The 23,113-nt window shown below is 45.3% G+C and overlaps 2 protein-coding genes across 3 annotated transcripts in view; one reads left to right on the top strand and one right to left on the bottom strand.

Moving 5' to 3' along the window:
• TMEM9 (transmembrane protein 9) overlaps positions 1-4,968 on the bottom strand; it is a 36,258-nt gene extending 31,290 nt beyond the window's left edge. The window contains exons 1-3 of one of the 2 annotated variants that reach the window (XM_030221166.1): positions 4,914-4,968; positions 4,075-4,178; positions 1,240-1,331 (exon numbers count right to left, since the gene is read on the bottom strand). In XM_030221166.1, the coding sequence (XP_030077026.1) occupies positions 1,240-1,331; positions 4,075-4,146 (164 nt within the window). In that variant the 5' untranslated portion in view covers positions 4,147-4,178; positions 4,914-4,968. Of the gene's footprint in view, positions 1-1,239; positions 1,332-4,074; positions 4,179-4,767; positions 4,870-4,913 lie in introns of those variants that run through there. The other variant, XM_030221167.1, reaches the window with a different exon arrangement.
• A 926-nt stretch (positions 4,969-5,894) lies between these two features.
• Positions 5,895-22,027, top strand: LOC115481930 (isopentenyl phosphate kinase-like). Its single transcript, XM_030221401.1, has 6 exons — positions 5,895-6,061; positions 10,747-10,864; positions 15,648-15,707; positions 16,779-16,940; positions 20,457-20,541; positions 21,389-22,027. Exons 1-6 carry the CDS (start codon positions 5,904-5,906, stop codon positions 21,649-21,651), a joined length of 846 nt encoding a protein of 281 aa, XP_030077261.1. The 5' UTR covers positions 5,895-5,903; the 3' UTR covers positions 21,652-22,027.
• Positions 22,028-23,113: the final 1,086 nt, after the last annotated feature.

Below are 23,113 nucleotides of genomic sequence, written 5' to 3'. Positions count from 1 at the left end.
AATTTGGAGTTACCGTCCGGTTACAGCGAGGCCCGGGTGGTAAGTTTTTTTTTTTACGCGCGTTGGAAAATAATTTTTTTTCCTGCGCACGGCGGAAACTGGGTAGTAATCGTCCTTCTACGCGCACAGACGATTACCACATGAGACCTTACCGCTAAGTCAATGGCTGGCGGTAATGTTTTAGACCCAACATGGACGTGCGCCAACTTTTACTTTGCCGTACATCCATTTTCGGCAAATTTTTTTTTTAAAAGTCTTTTTTAGAGGCACGCTGAAAAATGGATCTGCGCGCGCCCAAAACATGCGCCTACACTAGCACAGCCCGTTTTTCGGCGCACCTTAGTAAAAGGACCTCGGTCTCATTTCAAAGCCTTCTGGGGAATAGTTTTCAATCTCCCTTCCTACACGCAAAGTCCATGGGAATGCTTCTATCTAATTTTCAAAGGGAAAGAACTTTGCACGTTGACTTATAGGTGTTTTCCTCACAGTCTTTACGTATGCTGGAAGGCTGAGGGACAACAGCATTCTGGCAGCCATTTTCTCCCCTATGCACCCTTGCGTGCCTCTGGTCACTTCTCAAAAGACCCTTCCATCCACCTAACACTTACCTAAGTTTAACAAAGCTGGGGCTCCTAAAAACCAATTGATCCACTATCTTACACACATGAAAGGCAGAGCTTTCATTTTTGCCCACCGTTCAACCACCGAGAACTTTCATGAGGATGAAAATCTGATGAGCAAATGCAGCAATTAAATGCACTGCCCTTCCCCCATCCCCAAAAAAGGCAAGGAAGGGTAATCTGCACAGCACAGTTTGAGTAGATATATTAGCCCTTGAGAACACCAGTGTCTTTGCAGGTTGTGGGATAACCTTTCATAGGCCCCAAAATTATCCACAGATGTCCACGAGTTTCTCGGACGGTAGAGGTCCTTCTCTAGATCAGAGGTTCTCAACCCACTCGTCAGGACACACCAAGTCAGTCTGGTTTTTCAGGACATCCACAATGAATATGTATGAAATGGATTTGCATACAATGGAAGCAGTGCATGCAAATTTATCTCATGCATATTCATTGTGGGTATCCTGAAAACCTGACTGGCCTGCTGTGTTCCAGGGATGTAGGTCCATTTCCTGTATAAACACCATGACTTTTGAAGATATTTGATTCTTTAGGGGGGAGGGAAAGGACAGGAAGTTGCATTGATGGGTCAGGTCAGAGAGTCATCAGAGGTTCTTACCAATCCTTCTGAGTCATATTCTTGTTGTATATGTGTCCGCTGATATTCCTATAAGGAGGGCAAATGCATTTACAGCGCACATCTTCGGAATTCTGTGGAAGGAGAGAGGCATGTTAGAGCCTGACTGAAACCAGGATCTTCTGTTTCTGGCAAAACTGAAACCGGCCACTTGGTTTTCAGCTGTAACCAAAGACGAAACTGGTCCTGTCCCCCCCCCCCCCCCCCTCCCAGACCCACCCGCCAGCAGCAGTCCTCCTCCCAAATCTCTCAAATGATAGACCCCCGATGAACCCACTTTTACCCCCCCGCCACACACACACACACGCAGCAACCCCCTTCCTGGGCCTACCGTGTTATTGGAGATCATTCCTGTGTCTACTACCCACCATTCGCTCCTGTGCGCAGCCGGCTCCTCTTTCAAAATGGCTTCCTAGACAGCCACAGGAGGTCCCAGCAGCCATATTGAGATTGGAACCTATGCCCTCTTCTGTCCCTTTTCCGCAGGGTAAGCCTATTCAATTGGTGGATATTCTGAAATTTTTAGGTGTGTACATTGATTCAGCACTCGCTTTTCACTCCCAAATCTAAGCAGTTACTAAACTTTATTTCTACTCCTTGGACTGTTAGGCCATACCTGGGCAAGGATAGCTTTACCGTACACTCTGGTCGCTTCCAAGTTGGATTACTGTAATGTTGTCTACGCTGGTCTTCCTACACTTGCTCTTAAGAAACTCTAAACAGTCCAGAGCACAGCGATTCGTTTACTCACTGGTGCTTGTCATTATGATCGTGTAACTCCCCCTTCTGAAACTGCATCACTGGTTGCCAATAAAGTACTGTCACAAACAGAAGGCAAAATGCTCCACTGGAAGGAAGGCACCAAACAAAAAAAAACAGTACCCACAGAGATTGCGCTGTGTACTATATACCTTCTGGGGTGACGATTGTGCGGAGATTTAATTCGTTAATGACCAATCTAGGAACATTTATTGGATGACAGTTTCCTAGACCCCTGATGCAGGTCGGTGAGGCCGAAACACGAGTCGTGTCGGGTCACTCTTATAGTTTCCAATAAAGACAATTTTGAGCCCCAGCTGTGAGAGGTTCCATTGCTCTACTGGTTTTTTTTTTTATGCCAATAAAGTACCGCATAATCCACAAGCTTTTGACTTTTTAACATTTAAAACCTTTCACCGTTGTCCCCCTCTGTATTTGGCATGTTTTGTCACTTCATATAGACCTGCTCGGACACTCCGTTCTTCTCTGGACCATCAGCTCTCCACACTCCCTTTATATTTAACAAGGCTTGAATCCACATGCCATTCCGTCTTTTTTTTGCAGTTGCCCCTTTCCATTGGAATTCTTTGCCTTTGGACATCCGGGCTGAGCTCTCCTATCCCTGTTTCCAAACTCTTAGCAAGCCCCTTCTTCCCCCCCCCCCCCCCCCCCCCCCCCCCCCCCCCCCCCCCCAGGCATTTGCAGACTAAGCGGATTTCTGGGTTAGTATCTACCTGTTAGCAATGTGGCACTTGAAATGATATCTATTTTTTTGTACTGTTCTATCTGTTTATTGTAGTTCCTTGTAAACCGCTTTGACTGTTTTAGAAAGGCAGTATATAAATACTTTGACTAAAGTAGGAGCAATATCCAGTTACTTCTGCTTATGTTGGCTCCAATCGTGAAAATGGCTGTTGGGACCTCCTATGGCAGCCTCACAAGACTGCAGGAAGTCCCAGTGGACATTTTACAGGGCCGCTGAGAGGGGGGGGGGGGGGGGCAGGAGGGGCAAAATTCTCCCGCTCTGGCCTCCAAGGGAGGCCCGGCGCTGGGGTCTCTCTCTCTTTCTCTCCTGCTCCTGACGGGCCCTGAGTGATCGGGTCCCGACAGGAACAAGAGAGAGAAAACTCCGGCACCGGACCCCCATCCAGCGCTGCTCTTCGTTTGCTTCTACCGCCGTGCCGAGCGGCTGCTTTTCCCCCTCAGGCGCATGCGAGATGAGAGAAAAAAGCAGCCGCAGGGGCAGGGCAGGCATGGAGTGAAGAGCAGCGCTGGATTCATCCGCTGGCAGGGCCTTCGGATTCCAGCCAGCCTTAAGCGGCAGCAGCGATCCTGGGGGGAGGGGAGGTAGAAGCGGCGAAGATCGGGGGGGGGGCAGTGGCGATCGGGGGGTGGCCGGTGGCAGTGGCTCAGTCTCTCGGCAGCCCTGCCATTTTGCAACTGGAACCAGCATAAGCAGGAGCAACTGGAGATTTCCCCCGCTTATGCTGGTTCCAGTCTCAATATGGGTGCTGGTACCTCTCTCGTGAGACTGATGCTGGAAGTCCCAGAACTCATTTTGAAGGAGGCACAGCACCAGGCAGGAATGAGTGGGTTTCTTGGGGCCTACGAGTGGTCAGGAGGCCCGGGGGGGTTGGGGGGGGGGGAGGTGTTTGGATTTCAAACTACCTTCGGTGCCGAATCTAAAATTCGGTCAGCCTCTAGAAGAGATGTCTTTAGCACGTGTCCTCTGTTATATATCAGTCCAAAACAACACACAGTTCAAAAGAAAGCTGAACCAAGTGTGGAATGTCAAAGGAGGGCTTCCTTTTCCTTAGCTTACAAGCAACTTATAGAACAAAGGACACCTGGCCTTTGCTCAGACGAGAATCAAGAGGCATCCAAAGTAATAACCATCTACTTGTGTAATCAAAATACAATTATTGCAAATTCTCTCACATTTTTAAAGGACCCAATTTAAATGCAAAATTATTATGAATATGCCCACAGTCACATTAATCACTCTGCATTTGACATGGTTGGGCCTGGTTTATATGTGTACATTTTCTGATGCTTTACCTTGTCAGCCTGCACCTGAGGAGGAAATGCAGTGAGACATAAGCACAGGATCACCGATGAAAGCAGCTCCATGTTCTACACACGTGTTCTGTACACACTTGGTCCTGAAATGGAGAGAAAACAATGGCAACTGAATGGACAGTTTACAATTGGACCTGAAAACAATAAGCACGTCCCTACTCCTAAAGTCTGGACTGTTGTGCAACATGGCTTATGGCATGTATGACAGCATCCAAAGCACTCATAGTGTTAATTAAAAAGCATTTTTGCAAGAGGGTTATTACATAAGAGGACAGCATTGAATCTTATGGTACAGTTCCTCAGAAGTAAGCACCCACCCCTGGAATGAAAAGTTTGGTTTTTACCAGGGGCGAATAAAACGCACATGTGTTCGGTTCTTTCAGGCGTCTGTGCCACACGTTGCCCCATCCATGCCGCCAAAGGCCTTTATGTCATGCTCGTCACATGCCATCAGGATGTACTGAAAACGAGCCAAACCCTCATGCCCAGGAGGGGAAAAGAATGAGGAAAATCCTTTCCCGGCTCTGATAATGGGGATCTTTACACTAGCCTCATGTCATGTAGTCTCCAAAAAGCCCCGGCGGTTTCTGATCCACAGATGCTACCAAGCCTAAAACTGCTAAATCAATGCCATGCCCAAAACCCTGCTCTTATCACTGCATTGCTGCAAACCTTTTCCATCCCCCCATTTGCATCAATCCTCTGCATGCTACCAAACCCCGAGGTTCTCTGACGCCTCCCCGATGACACGTGAAAATAAATTAAAGTAGATCTACAAAGATCGAGGGGGGGGGGACCCCAAAATCTCCAAGGCTCACCTCACATCCTCACCAACACAGCATCTGCAGGACGTGTGCTGCGCACAGACCTCTATCCAGTACTGAGAGAACATCAGAGTCAGGCTCAGAAGATCCGCCTTCTGCAGCTCGATTGGTTGTTTCATGTGCAAATCTACAATACTTGGTTCCGGTTGGTTCTGGAAGGACTTCTATCTCCCGGAGCAACAAGAATCGCCCACCAAAACTAGCAGCTGCTGTCTAGGGAACGAACGTTCTGTAGACATCGTCCGCCCCGGAGCCAAGAAAATGCGAGTTACAAACCAGGAAAATTAGTTCATTTATAGTAACAAGTCAAAACTAATGACGTTAAAGCATTACTACTTGTCTGACTGTACATTTTGTCCTTTAGATTGTAAGCTCTTTGAGCAGGGACTGTCTTTCTATGTTAAATTGTACAGAGCTGCGTAACCCTAGTAGCGCTTTAGAAATGTTAAATAGTAGTAGTGGACGTAGTAGTACCCCGAAGGGTTTGTAGAGTCGGAGAAAGTATCTGTATATAATAGGTAAACCGGTTGCACCACAGAAAGGCAGTATAACCAATGCATTAACCTTAGTGGTCTTCTACAACAACCTTATTATGAAAATAAATCGGGTGAAGATGTGCTGGTTCTTATTCAGGGCGCCCATCCCCCACCTCTTTTTCAGAAATGAAACACATTACAAGGTAGAAAGATAAGTTAAGCCCGAGACCTAAGGAGTTAAGAACAGAACCAGCAACGATCTTGACGGGTGGTGAGCAAGCTAAGCATTTCCCAATAGGCTGGTGTTCAGGGTAGCCGCAATTAAATACACCGAAGACAGATTTTTGTACTCCAGGTCTCCGATGCATGCACGCTTATTATCGGACACATGATCTAATGGTCGCGCGCGCACTGTACACTTGACAGGCATAGACTACGCCCAACCCTTCCTGTGGGCCGCCCGCGTGATAATTAACCACGCCCACGCAGTGATCAGGGAGAGCCGGGCATGGCCGCCTTGCATTGTATTGTGAAGCTGGGGGGTAGCGCCGTGACACACAAGGACTGCTTTGAATCCCTGAACGTAGAGTCCCTTCAGCGAGCTGCTGGCATCGTGCAGACCCTTCACAGGCAGGGGCGGCGATGCATCGTAGTGCACGGAGCTGGGTAAGGATGAGGGGGCAGCATGGGGGTTGAGGAACTGGATACATACCACCTTAAGATTGCAAGACTGATAAAACCACGCACTACAGTCACCTATTGCCGTTCTTGACTGTGCATTAAGGATTGCACAAAAATGCAGACTCACTCCCTCCCTGTTCTGTTTGTCTGCCCCGTTCTGTTTCTTATTCACTCTAGCCCCCTGGTTCCCAAACTCATGTCTGAAGAGTGCAAGGGATGGCACAGAAACATTGCTGCCTCCCTCCGTTTGGTTCTTATGACTTTACGCATTAGGGCATACCTATCTATCAGCACCAAAGAGGTTTGATTGACAACAGGAGTCGGCATGACGTCAAAACGTTGAAGCCACTTAAGGTTGTCTGTGTTTCCTCTACCCCGCGTAGCCGTCGTTCTGCGTACACTCAAAACAAAGCAAACAAACCTGTGAGGTGCTGCTTCCACGTTGTCGTTCTTTACTGTTACATACATACATAGTAACATAGTAGATGACAGCAGAAAAAGACCTGCACGGTCCATCCAGTCTGCCCAACAAGACAACTCATATGTGCTACTTTTTGTGTATACCCTACTTTGATTTGTACCTGTGCTCCTCTGGGCACAGACCTAAGTCTGCCCAGCACTATCCCTGCCTCCCACCACCAGCTCTTTACTGTTGGTAGCATTTTTTATTTAATCTCGCTTATATTTTTCAAACATTCCAGCTTATGCAGCATACGGATGTAGACAGAGGAAGTATAGTAACAATAACTTTTCATAGGTAGAGTAGTAATTTATTATAAATCGTAATCAGCGTGTCATTTGGAGGGGCTGGTTATAGGGACACCCTAGCATGTATTATATTCGTGCAGAGATTCTTTTTCTCCTGGTAAGGGGCCACTAAAACAGACACCATGTTGCAAGAATCAGGTGCTCAACTTCAGAGTTTCTATCTCTCTATATATTTACTTATTTATGGCAGTTATATCCCACATTTGACATGTATTAGGTTGAACCCTGGGAGTATTTAAATCTTTTTTTTTTTTTTTTTTCTTCCTGTGCCTAGATCAAAAGAGAGAGATTGTTTGTGGGATCTTGCTCCAGTTGTTTTTTTTTTTTTTTGGAATGCAGTGGTATATTATAAAAATGCACTTAATATTGTTTATTATTACTATTTAAAAGAGAGATATTCAATAATGAGGGCAGAGCTACATTCATGCAGAAGTCCAGAATCAGTCTAAATGTACCAACATTTTCCAGTTCTGTGATATTTATGTATTTCTTCAAGTAATTTTTCAACAGCATTTTCTCAGTTATTACCCAAATGTGAACACAATTATAAGGTTAATGAATACGTTTTGGATGTTACTGAATTCTATTATTCTTCCTCACGGTATTGCTAGTTTTGGCACAGTATAAATCATCACAAGGACAAAATATAAGAAAACCAATGGACTGCATCAGGGGCTTATAGCCCATTTATTTATGTTTAAACAAATGAGAGATCTACATGAAAGAAAATATTTATTTTTATTATTGTGATTAATGAAAACCACTTGTCCATGGAATATGCTCAGAACAGAATAATCCATGTGTACAAAACAGATGAGGTGAAGATGTGATTCCATGTGCCCCATTGAAAGGAAAGTTTAATTTTACTTGCAATCTTTATAACACCAGGCTTCCCAAGGCAGATTGCAACCACAGTTAAGATGAACCCATCAGTAAACACGATACCCTCACTGAAATTTGGCCATGTATTACTGTATTCTATGGAACAGTGTAGGCAAATTAGCATAAAATGCATCCTTTATTAGTGCTGTTTCCACCAGCTATAAGGTAATCAATAGAAATAAAATAAAACAGAGAAAAGAAAATAAGATGATACCTTTTTTGTTGGCAATGGAAAAGGTATCATCTTATTTTCTTTTCTCTGTTTTATTTTATTTCTATTGGATTACCTTTAAAAGTGGACTAATGGCTACCACATCACTCTACACCAGCTACAATAATTTTGAAGTTGTTTTAGTGATATTCAGTTTTGATTTCATGGTATTTATATCAACATATGGGAATCTTTCAAATACATTAAAAACTGTGAAATAAGTAAAACATATATATATATATATATATATATATATATATATATATATATATATATTGTCCTCCACCTTTTAAGGAACTGCCTATCCAATTGGAACATCTTTTGACTTTTTACAGATGGACCAGGTATAGGCAGTCCCTTATTTCTAATAGTCTTCAACCCATATGATGGACTAGATAGCCTCAACTGTCTCCTATTCTCTATCTAACCTCCTTGATCAGCATGGGGGTCCATTTGTGTTTGAGACTCAATCTAACCTCCTTGCAGTAAATATTTGATGGGTCCTGCCCCTTCCTCCTGTGTGGGCTTCCAGTTAAAGTGGAAACTCATCCAGCTTACTGTTGCTGGTATTACCACTGACAAACTAGGTGATTGCTTAGAGCATCAGATTTTAGAGGGTAGCAAAAAAGGTGATTGGCAAAGACTCCCTAAATCAAAGGTTCTGTAAAGCTGGCCGAATGGCACGGTGGGAGGGAGCCTGGGATGTGGCTCCCCACTGCTGTAACTTCTCTTTAGTGCTGGAACCACAAGTATGTTCATAATGCATTCTCTCAGGTCAGCATTTCTTAGTGTTAATCTTGTGCATTGTGTGATTATCATCGAGATGTGCTGGCCTGCAAGCTCGTGTTTTCACTGTGCTCAAGGTGCCAGGATTGAAAAGAAGGTAAAATGGTGGGAAGAAAGGCACAGGCTTCCACTGCTCAATCAAACCATAGGACCCAGAGAAACTTGCTAGAGGCCAAATGCTGGGGAAGAGAGGCAGATGCATATCTCAGGAGATAGATATTACCAGGGGAAAGAGGGGAGGAGAAATGGAAAAATATGCTGCTGGGGATAGGAGAGGCATGGGGCCAGGTTAGGCATTGGTGCAGGGTGCCAAAAGCCTGGCTCAACCTTCATATCAGCCAGAGCATGTTTTGCTCTCCCTGCTGTGCTCTCTTCTCTGTATAGCCACAGGCACTGTTGCAAGTTTAAACCTGAGAACGGGTACTTCCTGTTCTGGCATTTAAACTGGGATGGTGCTGGTAGCCCAGCATAGAGGACAGCAAAATGATAGAGCCAATAGCAGCAGGGAGTTGGGGCTACAGCTGAAGACAGGGTGGGGCGGGGGCCGGGCGGGGAGGCACTGATATAGACAGGGGGTGCCAGAGTAACAGCTGGTGCAGGGTACCACAACTCTTTGACCTAGCTTTGTATGGGGCAAATGCTAGGGGAGAGGGTGAGACAGATAATGGACAGAAGGGGCAATATAAGGACAGTTGCTGATTTGGGGGAGGGGTGAGAAGAATGAATGGAAAGATGCTGGGGCAAGGTGGGAGACTGGGGCAGGTCTTGAGGAAAGAGGTTGGAGCAGTTGCTGAAGGGGGCTGGGGAGGGGAAGAGGCAATAAGCAGATGGTGAGGGAGAGACAAGAGACATGGATGCAGTGAAAGGAGGTAGGAGAGCAGATGCTAGGAAGAAGGAAAGGAAAGATATATATGCACAATAGTGGAGCTGAGATGGGCACAGGGAGGATGGAGAGAGAGGGAGATGTTGGGCAGGGGATGGAGGAGTGAAGGAGGAAAGATACGGTGATGCTGGGAAAAGAGTGGGATGATGAGAGGGAGAATGCTGTGCTGAGTCACCACTATTAAAGGGGAAAACACTGTGCCAGAGCGTCACCACTGATGGGAGGTTGCTGGAGGTGTTGCTAGGGAAAAGGAATTGGATTTGATATTCTGCCTTTCTGTGGTTACAATCGAAGCAGTTTACATGTTATATACAGGTACTTATTTTGCACCTGGGGCAATGGAGGATTAAATGATTTTCCCCAGAGTCTCAAGGAGCTGCAGTAGGATTCACACTTGGTTCCCCTGGTTCTCAGGCCATTGCATTAACCATTGAGCTGCTCCTCCACCCCTGAGGGCTGTCAAGGGTGTGGGGGAGGGGGTACAAGGCTGAAGATTGTTCAGAGTGCCCAGTATCCTTGCACTGGCCCTGTCAGTGGAGATCGGCTATTGTTTTAATCATCATAAGTCACTTGATTTTTTTTTAAAGTGTTAAATTGGGGTCATATTGGATACAAGTTTGGGAAGCAGTGCTCTAGCCAAGTGGTTCCCAAACCTGGTCCTGGAGGCACCCCAGCCAGTCAGGTTTTCAGGATAGCCACAATGAATATTCATGAGAGATTTGCATGGAGTGGAGGCAGTACATGCAGATCTCTCTCATGAATATTCATTGTGGATGTCCTGAAAACCTGACAGGCTGGGATGCCTCTAGGACCGGGTTTGGAAACCACTGCTCTAGCCTATAGGGTTACCAGCTGGCTCCAGATTCACCTGAGAAGGTTGATCCAGTCCTGGGTTTATCATTGTCATCAGCCAGGGGGTGAAAATTAAGAAGGGGTAAAATTGAATATCTCAGCTGTAGAAGGGAGGTGGGAGCAGAATACAGTTGCTTTTTGAAAAATTGCTAAAGTTCTGCAGGGACATAAGGACATGTATGTCTTGCTGCTAAGCGGCTTTCTGAAATTTTATCTCAAGACTTTTTTATTTCTTGCTCTTTCTGTCTCATTTCTGCACCCTCTAACAACTGACTCTTCTTTTACCAGGTCCTTTGGGCATTTCCAAGCAAAAGAGTACAGTGTGTCAAAAGGTAGTATGGAAGACTCTATCGACGCTGGCCACCTAAGACGAGGGCTGTGTCTGACCAGATTGTCTGTAACCAAAGTGAGTCTAGGCAAAGGATCTACTAGTGTGTTATGCTCTTACAGGAATGGTTGTGAAGCCCTGTCCCTCCAGACATGCAACATACAGTTACTACTACTACTATTTAGCATTTCTATAGCGCTACAAGGCGTACGCAGTGCTGCACAAACATAGAAGAAAGACAGTCCCTGCTCAAAGAGCTTACAATCTAATAGCAAAAAATAAAGTAAGCAAATCAAATCAATTAATGTGTACAGGAAGGAGGAGGGTAGGTGGAGGCGAGTGGTTACGAGTCAAAAGCAACGTTAAAGAGGTGGGCTTTCAGTCTAGATTTAAAGGTGGCCAAGGATGGGGCAAGACGTAGGGGCTCAGGAAGTTTATTCCAGGCGTAGGGTGCAGCGAGACAGAAGGCGCGAAGTCTGGAGTTGGCAGTAGTGGAGAAGGGAACAGATAAGAAGGATTTATCCATGGAGCGGAGTGCACAGGAAGGGGTGTAGGGAAGGACGAGTGTGGAGAGATACTGGGGAGCAGCAGAGTGAGTACATTTATAGGTTAGTAGAAGAAGTTTGAACAGGATACGAAAACGGATAGGGAGCCAGTGAAGCGACTTGAGGAGAGGGGTAGTATGAGTAAAGCGACCCTGACGGAAGATGAGACGGGCAGCAGAGTTTTGAACCGATTGGAGAGGGGAGAGGTGACTAAGTGGGAGGCCAGCAAGAAGCAGATTGCAGTAGTCTAAACGAGAGGTGACAAGGGTGTGGATGAGGGTTTTGGTAGAGTGCTCGGAAAGAAAGGGGCGGATTTTATGGATGTTGTAAAGAAAGAAGCGACAGGTCTTGGCGATCTGCTGGATATGATCAGAGAAGGAGAGAGAAGAGTCAAAGATGACCCCAAGGTTTCGGGCTGAGGAGACAGGGAGAATGAGAGAGCCATCAACAGAAATAGAAAACGAGGGGAGTGGGGAGGTGGGTTTGGGGGGAAAAATTAGAAGCTCGGTTTTGGTCATGTTTAATTTCAGGTGGCATTGAGACATCCAGACAGCAATGTCAGACAAGCTCTAGCCCAGCTGGTAGTGGCTAGGAGTCATTCATAGAGGATTATTGTTTAGGACATCATTTAGAGTCAGCAGTTGTGTTGGAGAGGAACGAGCGGAATTTTCTTCATGAAAAGATTTATGCATCTATTGACATCAGATTAAGGGGAAGAAAGTCACATGATAGTCTGATTGTGAATGCAGGCATGGGAGTGTTTGTTTTGTAAGTGTGTTCTTCGTGGCCTCTGGTGTAGCACCATTGAGGTAGATGATCATTTTCATACTAGATGGCTTTTAAAGAGGGTGTGGGATAGAGAATAAAGGTATTAAGCCGTCACTTAACTGGATCCACTAAAATGCAATGACTTACTTGCAAGTAGATGATAATCCTGCTTATTTTCGAAGGAGATGGCCGGCCATCTTCCGACACAAATCGGGAGATGGCCGGCCATCTCCTGAACTCGGCCAAATCGGTATAATCGAAAGCCGATTTTGGCCGGCTCCAACTGCTTTCCGTCACACAGCCGGCCAAAGTTAAAGGGGGCGTTTCCGCAGGGTATGGAAGGCGGGACGGGGGTGTTGTTAAGACATGGCCGGCTTCAGCCGATAATGAGAAAAAAAGAAGGCCGGCTTGGACGAGCATTTGGCCAGCTTCACTTGGTCCATTTATTTTTAGGACCAAGCCTCAAAAAAGTGCCCCAATTGACCAGATGACCACCAGAGGGAATCGGGGATGACCTCCCCTTACTCCCCCAGTGGTCACCAACCCCCTCCCACCCCCCAAAAAAATCTTTTTTGCCAGCCTCTATGCCAGCCTGAAATGTCATACCCAGCTCCCTGACAGCAGTGTGCAGGTCCCTGGAGCAGTTTTCAGTGGGTGTAGTGCACTTCAGGCAGGTGGACCCAGGCCCACCCCCCCCCCTACCTGTTATACTTGTGGTGGTAAATGGGAGCCCTCCAACCCCCCCCCCCCCCAAAAAAAAAAAAATCACTGTACCCACATGTAGGTGCCCCCCTTCACCCATAAGGGCTATGGTAATAGTGTAGAGTTGTGGGGAGTGGGTTTTGGGGGGGGATTTGGGGGGCTCAGCACCCAAGGTAAGGGAGATATGCACCTGGGAGCAATTTCTGAAGTCCACTGCAGTGCCCCCTAGGGTCCCGGTTGGTGTCCTGGCATGTCAGGGGGACCAGTGCACTACAAATGCTGGCCCCTCCCATGACCAAATGCCTTGGATTTGGCCGGGTTTGAGATGGCCGGCTTCGGTTTCCATTATCAACGAAAACCGATGCCGGCCATCTCTGACATTTGGCCGGCCCCAACCGTATTATCAAAACGAAAGATGGCCGACCATCTTTTTCGATAATACGGTTCGGGACTGCTCTTTGTGGCGCTGGCCATATAGATGGCCGGTGCCGTTCGATTATGCCCCTCAATATGACCTACAGGGGATCGGAAGCCAGTCTTTGGGTTCCTAGTCCTACACATTAATGATAAGAGTTTTTGGCCTATTAGCTAGTGATTTTTTTTTTTCAGTTAAATATTTTTGGTGACTATAGTGCTGTGGAAGGTGCCAGATTGATAGAACTGAAAGGCAAAAGGCATTGTCCCCATCTCACAGTGTTTTGGGGAATGGGGCAGATATACTTCTGGGAATGAGAGAGTTGAGTTTCTTCTGTCACCCAAGTTTTCGTTTTATTACTGAGACTCAGACTAGCAGTTAGTTACCGAAGTGCACATAAACTCCATTAATGCATATTTTTTGCTGTAGGTTCCATTTTATACTAATATATGCTAATGATCTTTGGGGTCCTTTTACTGAGCTGCGGTAAAAAGTGGCCTTAGCATGCCTTTGTATGCATTTTTCCCAAACGCTAAGGCCATTTTTAACTTCCGCTGTAAAAACAGACTTTTTCCAATGAATGGCTATGTGGTAATGTTGTCATTAGTGTCTAGCCATTAAAAGCAATTACTGCATGAGTAATTACCACCCATTTTGTGGGTGGTAAGGGCTCACGCGGTAATCCTGTGCTAACCAGTTAGCATGCAGTAATGTAGCTGTGCTAACTGACTAGCACAGGAATACCCACTCTCCAGCCCTGCAAAAAATGGGTTTTTTTTAAATATATTTTTTTAGTGTGCAGTTAGCATGCTTTGATTTGGAAGTTACCACAGGACACCTGAGTATGTCCCGCAGTACGCCATTTTAAGCTGCATTAGGCGTGTGTTAGCGCCTAACGCAACTTAGTAATTGAGTCCTGTAATGCAGTGGCTCACATTAGTATCTCTAGCTGTATGTTGTCCAGTCCTGCTATCTCCATCTAAGAGGCTATTTAATTTTTTTTTTTTTTTTTTTTTGGGGGGGGGGGGGGGGGGGGGGGGGTTCTAGCAGATTTTCCCTGCTCCTTTCAAGGCTTCTTGTTCAGTCCAAACTAGTCTCTATTGGGCTGTGATAACTATGAGCCTTCATTTGCAGCTCCCTGTTATATATTCTCTTATTTTTATATCCACCCTCTTAGATCAATGTGGCTATCACAGCAGCAGTTCTAGGCCAAGGGACATAATCATGGTTCCTTCAAAGTCTGGCCACCAGATGTCACCATTGAGCAATGGCTCTACTCTATTTATTTATTGCATTTTTTGCATTTATTGCATATTTTTTCAAGGAAAGGGTGGTGGGTGCTTGGAATGCCCTCCCGTGGGAGGTGGTGGAGATGAAAACGGTAACAGAATTCAAACATGCGTGGGATATGCATAAAGGAACCCTGTGCAGTAGGAATGGATCCTCAGAAGCTTAGCCAAAATTGAGTGGCGGAGCAGGTGGGGGAAGAGAGGTTGGTGGTTGGGAGGCGAGGATAGTGGAGGGCAGACTTATACGGTCTGTGCCCTGAATAAGGCAGGTACAAATCAAGGTAAGGTATACACATATGAGTTTCTCTTGTTGGGCAGACTGGATGGACCATGCAGGTCTTTTTCTGCCGTCATCTACTATGTTACTATGTATGATGCCCTTCCGCCACTCCTTCCCTCTTCAGGGCTTGTGAATACTAATGTCTCAGCATCCTCAGCTGGCGAAGGAATTGAATCCACATTCTCTGCTTGAGATGCAGTTTCTAAGTGCCATTGACTCAAGACTGGGTTGGACTTCTAACATATTTTTAAAAGGACACCAAGCCAGTCAGTAACAGCAATGATTTGTGTTCCGTTCTGCTGTATTTCTTTCTGGAATACTAATGCCTCTGCCTGTGCCCCTCTGCTTTCTGGGTGAAGAACTCCCCTGACATAAACTACAAAGCTATGCTCAGTCCATTGTTACAGAGCGAGACCCGGTCATCCTTCTGAGTCAAGAGTTAGGTTTGCAGGCCATTCAGAAGATCATCCCTAAAGCCCAACGGATCCGGGGATGCTTGAAGGAGGTCAACCTGTGAATGCGCTAATCAGACAACCCTTTTATCTCCAGAAGAATAGCCATTTAGGGGTGGGACATCACCATCCCACCTTCTGTTGTGTCAGCCCTTGCAGGTAGATTGTGCCAACATGAGGTCATTCACACCTTCACCTTGTCCAGCTGCTGCTTGGTGTGGTGATGAGATACATTGTACATATAAGTGTACACAGAAAAGTAGTTTATCAAATCCCATTACCGTTTTACCCCCCAGATGAAAGTAGCAGCCAAATGAGTTTGTGTGGTGGTCACTGCTCAGGGGCTGCTGAATTCCTGTCACATCATTCAGCCTGTACTGATTGGCTCTTTTTTTTTTTTCTGATTGCAGTTGAATCACCTGGTGACCGAGGAGCTGGTGAAGCACAGCATCCCTGCAGTAGGGATTTCGGTATGTTGTAGGAATGCATGAATCACTATGTTCTTACCCCTTTCTCCACGACAGGCCTTCCACATGGGATTATCGCCAGATGGAGCCTGCCCGAGATGTGGAGCAGAGGGAGAGACATTAGGGCATATGTTCTGGTCTTGCCCACAGATAGTAATATTTTGGAAAACTTTGCTAAAGCAGATATCTGCTTTGTGGGCAACAGGATGGCGCTACGATCCCACGCTCTTGTTTGGTCAACCATGTCTGGGCTATTATCATTGCTAAGAAAATGATTCTTACACAATGGATTACTAACCGGGTGCCTCAGATGATATTCCTATTACGATTGGAGAGATTGCAGCTCCTGAGGAAATCCTAAGGTTTCAATACAGATGGTCCCCGGTTTGGGGGACTCTCGCTGCAGCCGCCAGAGGACAGTTACTGAACTTCTGATATATGATGAAGATCTATGAATGAGACTGTAATTTGTTAGACATATGCAGTATAGATGGGAGAGGGGAGGGATGTTTTCTCTTTAATGCCTTTGCAAATCGTGACGTTGTCAAAAACTTGGTTGTGTTATTCGATGAGTTAATAAAAAGATGAAACCATAGAATAAGTTTGGGGTCTGAGCTGGTTGCTGGAGGGGGATGGGATGTGGGGAGAAAATGTAAAACTGCATGGTGACTTCAGTTTGCATGATGACATTCTGTATTTATGTTTCTCTTTGAGAACTGTACATGTTATCCTATGTTACCGTCAATAAAAAAAGATTTAAACATAAAATGGATGTTTGTGCTGCATGCACCTGGCTAGTAAACGTCCATTTCACCTGTATTTTAGAACAAGTTCTATGTCGGCAGAGTCTATTCTAAAATATTGGTGAAAGTTAAGATGCGCTGACCTGCACGTCTCAATTCCTGCTTCTTCAACCTGTCTAAAATGGGTATCTTTGTGAACCTCATTGTGGAAGATTCTCTCGTAGGTGTTTTGCCTCATCATAGATTTCATGAATAACTCTTTTGCAGCTGGGAGACAAGAGTGCTGGTTGCAGGGGTGTGATTTGTAAGTCACATTTGTGTCTCGTTGCAGCCCTTTGGAGCGTGGAAGACAGCAGGTAAACAGGTCGCGAGGCCAGACGTTGCTGCGGTGCATGAGGCCTTGGAGGCTGGGTACGTTCCTGTCCTGCATGGAGATGCTGTGTTAGACACAGAACAGCAGTGCTGCATCTTATCTGGGGACACAATCATAGAGGTATGCATTGTTATCAACTCGGTTACACTGGAAATGTTGATGGAAAAAGGTTGCCTGTGCAGCGCTTAGCTATTTGCTCACTGTATGGGGTGCAGTGGGATGTTGTAGGCCACCCCTTCCAACACTGCTGTTTCCACACTTTATAGGGTGAAGTGGGGTGCTGTACCCAGTCTGTTCTCCGACACACTCATCTAATGTGCTCACTAGAGTGCAATAGCGTGTTAAGGCAGAGCTACAATTTTTTTCAGGACAATGCCATGTCATGGAAGAGACAGTACAAGAACTAAGCAATCAACTGTCTTCTTTTAGAAATGCTTAAAGAGTCATTTTATAGAATAGAGAGTAACATTTATTTAGCTTTTGCTCACACCTTTTTCAGTAGTAATTCAAGGTGAGTTACATTCAGCTACCACTGGGTATTTCTGTCCCTGGAGGGCTCACAATCTAAGTTCATACCTGAGGCAATGGGAGGGTTAAGTGACTTGCCCAAGATCACAAAGAGCAGCAGTGGGATTTGAACCGGCCACCTCTGGATTGCAAGATCAGTGCTCTAACCACTAGGCCACTCCTCCACTTACCAGTTGGCTGCATCAGTTTTTTTACAACACACAAGTCAGGGATAAAGATCCCGTTTAGCTAGCAGAGGTCAACCACCTAGGTGGAGGAACAAGATCCACTACGAATCATGTTCAAGTGTACAGCGCTGCGTACGTCTAGTAGCGCTATAGAAATGATAAGTAGTAGTAGTAGTACGAACCAGACAGGTCAGACAGAGGAGTAGCGAGGAAGAGATTTGTTGATCACGGTACTCCTCTATCCGACCTACCCTAGCTATCACACAAGCATTCAAGACTGCAGTTAGCAGCTCTTGCAGAACATAACAGCAACAATGGAACAGAGCAACAGCTTCTTTCCCTGCTCTCATAGAAGTAGGGTAAACAGGATCTTTCTCTCTGGCTTGTGTGTTGTAAAACCCCTGATGCAGCCTATTTGGCGAAACGTGGCCACATCGGGTCTACTTCAGTAAAAGTTTTCCTGGACTGCTTAGATTTTTTTTTACCTTTGTTGTTTGCTGCGGACTTGAAGAGCCTCTGTTGGTGTTAAGTACATAAGTATTGCCATACTGGGAAAGACCAAAGGTCCCTCGAGCCCAGCATCCAGTTTTCAACAGTGGCCAATCCAGGTCACAAATACCCGGCAAGATCCCAAAAATGTACAAAACATTTTATACTGCTTATCCCAGAAATAGTGGATTTTCCCCAAGTCCATTTAACAACGGTCTATGGACTTTTCGTTTAGGAAGCCGTCCAAACCTTTTTTAAACTCCGCTAAGCTAACCGCCTTTACCACATTCTCTGGCAACGAATTTCCGAGTTTAATTACACGTTGAGTGAAGAAACATTTTCTCTGATTCGTTTTAAATGTACTACATTGTAGCTTCATCGTATGCCCCCTAGTCCTAGTATTTTTGGAAAGCGTAAACAGGCATTTCACATCTACCCGTTCAACTCCACTCATTATTTTATAGACCTCTATCATATCTCCCCTCAGCCGTCTTTTCTCCAAGCTGAAGAGCCCTAGTCGCTTTAGCCTTTCCTCATAGGGAAGTCGGCCCATTCCCCTTTATCATTTTCGTCGCCCTTCTCTGCATATTTAAAGAGCGGTGCATAGGCATGTATCTTACATTGCATGTATTTTACAGGTGGGAATGCATATGGATGGACTGTGATGGCGTGTGGGGGGGAGGCATATATTTACATGTGTATCACAGACATAGGCACACGGCGGCGGAACAGTGTGACAAGGCGGTAGTCATAGCCAGAAGAATGCTAGGCTGCATAGACAGGGGTATAACCAGCAGAAGAAATGAGGTATTGATGCCCCTATGGAGTATTGTGTTTGATTTGGGAGGCCGTATCTCACTAAGGATGTAAAAAGACTTGAAGCGGTTCAGAGAAAAGTGACAAAAACGATAATGGGGTTTGGACCAAAAAACATTTGAGAAGAGACTCAAGAAACTGAATGTGTGTACCCTAGATCAAAGGAAGGCTAGGGGTGATATGATACAGACATTTAAATATTTGAAAGATATTTAATATGCAAATATTATCTAGGAAGATTCTCATGTGGGTGTTTTTTTGCATTGTAACAGATTTTCCTTCGGACACCCTGCCTCAACTTTCATAAATTTCGCAGCCTTGAGGTGGTGTTAGGTTGAGTTGCATATAGATTATATTACAGGTATAGGAGCATGATTTAAGATCTTTGTGTGATTTGGTAGCATCTGCAGCATCTTACAAAGACAAACCCTTGACGTTGCTTTTCTATTAATTTTGCCCCACAAAAACTAAAATTCACTTGTTGGCCAGGAAACCCCAGATGTTTCCAAGTGCCTTGCTTTCAGCTGGGTGTCAGAAGCAAGGGGGAGAATATAACTTGCCAAAGTCACGAGGAGAGTTCTCTTGGCTGGTGGGAGTCTTGAACTCGTGAACCAAGATGCCTTCCAGACCTGATGTCTAAACATGCTTCTTTGGAATGAAGTTTCCAAACCTTCCTAGGAAGGACCCAATATACAATAGATTTATTACAGTCTAGCGTGACTTTGAAATGTAAATCACCTTATAGGTGTTTGTTGCAATTTCCATCAGGGGCGTAGCCAGACACACAATTTTAGGTGGGCCTGGGCCCAAGATGGATGGGCAGAAGAGCCCCACCCCTTCCCACAGGTAATTTGGTCTCTCCTCTCACCTGCATGCCATATGGTCTCTCAAACATCCCCCCTCTCCCGCATACCTTTTCAATAGCAGATTTCCACCAGTAGGGAGCAGAAGCTTATGCATGCTGCTCATGTTAGCCACACAACCTTCCCATATGCAACTTCCTGTTTTTGCATAGGTGGGAACACGTCAGAGGGAAGGCTGTGGGGCCGGTGCGAGAAGTATGTGTCGGTCACTGCTTGCTGCAGGCAAAGATCTGCTATTTACAAGGTATGTAGGAGGGACAGTTGTTGGGAGTTTTTGGCTGGTGGGGCTTGAGGATCCCTGCCAGCCACATCATAGGTGTGCTGCTACTGGATGGGCCTGATCCCAAAGTGAGGCCCACCCTTGGCTATGCCACTGATTTCCATGCTCTAAAGTTAGAGTTTAACAGACTTTCTTGTTTTCTGTAGCATCAAGTGCACGTTCTGAACTGAGAACAGTCCATCCTTAGCATTTTGACTGAGGCTAAGAGCCTGTACAATATGTTGGGGGGGGGGGGGGGGGTTGAAGGGAAGATTGAGGACTTAAGGCCTCTCTATCCCAGTCCTTGGAGCACGCCCAGCCAGTCAGGTTTTCAGGATATCCACAATGACTATTTATGAGAGAGATTTGCATACCAAGTGCACTTCTTTCTTGGTATGCAAATCTATCTCATTTGTATTCACTGTGGATATCCTGAAAACCTGACTGGCTAGGTGTGCCCTGAGGACTGGGTTAAGAACCTATCCCTCATCTCTCTGCCCCCCTTTTATTACAGATCCTGTCCCAAGAGCTCTCTCCAAAGCATGTGGTATTCCTCACGGATGTGGAAGGGATCTTTGACCAGCCACCAGACAACCCTGGTAAGAAATAATAACACAGCAGCAGTAAGCTGAATTTTTAGTTCCTTGCATCAAGACTGGGAATCCTAGCTGACTTTCTTTTCCTTGTTAGGCCAGTAATATCCAGTTCTGGTTTTACCTCTGTTGTATGTCTGAACTGTAACCCTGCATTTTCCCTGAAGAGAAAAGGCCAGGACTGAATCCACTATCCAAAATGGAGAAGGCTTACAGCCCAGCCTAAGCAGAACAACAGAACTACTTAATTACAGCCCTTAAACAAACAAAAAAAGAATTGCATGCAGCCACTTCCAGGGTGGAATTATCACTGGATGAAAGCAATGATTTTTGGAGTGGGATTTCTACAGAATGGCAGAAAAGGGTCAACCATCACATCCGCTCTGCCCAGTAATTTCTGTCTACTAAAGATGTATAGTATCAGCGTCTGGTAGGATTGAACAAACGCTCGGTGGTGGCTGGCAATTTACTCAGACTGTCTGAACATTCCTGCTCATATATTGTGAAGACACACTTTGACCCCTGAGGCAGGCGCTTGTGCGCCGAAACACGGCCCGTGTCGGGTCTTTTTCACAATAAAGGACTGCCATTGTCTCTTTCTTGAAGGCCCAGTGTTGCTTTTTCTTGTTTATACTAAAGATGCATCACATCTTCCAAGTATAAGGACATGACTGCTTGCAAGATCCTTCTCCTTAACCAAGTCGATTTATTTGCCACTTTCCTCGCTGGGTTTCTACCACCCTGGAAGCCCAAAGCAGCAGAAGCAAACTTGCCAATCAAAAAACAAAACAAAAAAAAAGCATAATATCTCTTCTTCTTCTCTTTTTTTTTTTCTTTTTTTAATTAATTACAGGTGCAAGGCTGGTAGATTCTATTGTCACACAACTGGATGGTACCTCTGAGCCAGATGTGCTCACCTCTGCCCTGCCCCATGACATCACAGGAGGGGTGAAACTTAAGATCCAGACTGCCACTAGGATCGTGGCCCAGAGCCGAGGGGCAGTGACAGTTTTTATCTGCAAACTGGACAGTGAAGCAGCGGTGAGGGTCTGCACACGGGGTGAAATCGGAGCAGGCCAAGGCACCAAGGTTTTTTTGGCAGCGTCTACATCTTGAAGAAAGGTGTTTTTTATTTTTTTTATTTTTAGGAATACCTCGCACTCTACATTTCCTGCTTCCTGTTTGAGAATTCTTCCTGGATTGCCTTTCTTTTTTATTCTTTCATGTTATAAAGTAGTTTGAGGGCAGTGATCTAACAGTGCAGGAGGGTGATGGGAAGAGTGTGAGAACTGAGACCATTCTCCCATGTAATAGTGGATGTGAGAAGAATCACAGTTGGGACATTTGTGCCCCAAGAGACGCATTTCCAGCCACGTGAGGTGCTTTTAAAATTGATCTGGAAACAGAAACTAGTTTTTATTTTCTAGACAAGGATTTGATTATAATGATAAAAGTGTTCTGTACTACAGGTAAATTGGAAAGGAATAAAAAGGGCCAGCAGGATAACTCAGGGCGTAATTGTTAAAAGTCATTTATTTGTAGAAATAGCTTGTCATTGAATTGTCTGGGGTATGTGCACGTGCTGTCATTTCATATCCTTTTACCGGGGATGGGCAGAAGTGGACTTGAAATATGTACTGATTTTCAAAAGTACATGTGTAAATTTTCTGGGCCTATTTTGAAAACGTACTACTACTACTGATCATTTCTAAAGCGCTACTAGACGTACTCAGCGCTGTACACTTGAACATGAAGAGACAGTCCCTGCCCCACAGAGCTTACAATCTAATCAGGACAGACAACTAGGTTTGAGTCCCTAAATTTATGCAATTTTAACTAAACACTTAGAGCATAAAAAGTGGGAATGACTGAGGAAAAAAAAGCTTTAGCACTGATTTTCAGCGCTAGGCTCATAAATCTAGACAAAAGAATGACAGGCCTAAATTTATATGCATAACATTTAAGCTCCTAAATGAAGAGGAAGTTTCAGCTGAAAATAGATCCTAAATTTAGGGCTGAAGGGCAAAATAGGTGTGTAAACCCAGTGATGCCAGTCACACTTACTCGAAAGCGTTCTCACTTTCACACTCTTTGAGCCGTATGTCTCACCCATCAGAGCTTCAGTATCATTGGGAGATCTTGATCACTGCTTTCAGGAGAGGGAAGCCTTAGCGAAATAAACCAAGTGGTACAACCAGTAGGAAGAAATCTGAGCACACTTTCCTGCCTAATTAGATTGTAAGCTCTGTGGAGCAGGGACTGTCTCTTCATGTTCAAGTGTACAGCGCTGCGTACGTCTAGTAGTGCTATAGAAATGAGTAGTAGTAGTAGTCTTTGGGATTCTGGAATCTTGCTACTCTTTGGGATTCCGGAATCTTGCTAATCACTGGGATTCCGGAATCTTGCTACTCTTTGTCCTTATCCCTGTTTGTCCTGATTAGATTGTAGCTCTGTCGAGCAGGGACTGTCTCTTCATGTTCAAGTGTACAGCGCTGCGTACATCTAGTAGCGCTATAGAAATGATTAGTAGTAGTAGTAGTACTACTTCCCCTTGCCCTGACCCTTTTCCCTTTACTGT

This window comes from Microcaecilia unicolor, chromosome 12, assembly GCF_901765095.1.
Source record: "Microcaecilia unicolor chromosome 12, aMicUni1.1, whole genome shotgun sequence".
Lineage (NCBI taxonomy): Eukaryota > Metazoa > Chordata > Amphibia > Gymnophiona > Siphonopidae > Microcaecilia > Microcaecilia unicolor.
This window is presented reverse-complemented; position numbering and strand designations above follow the sequence as displayed.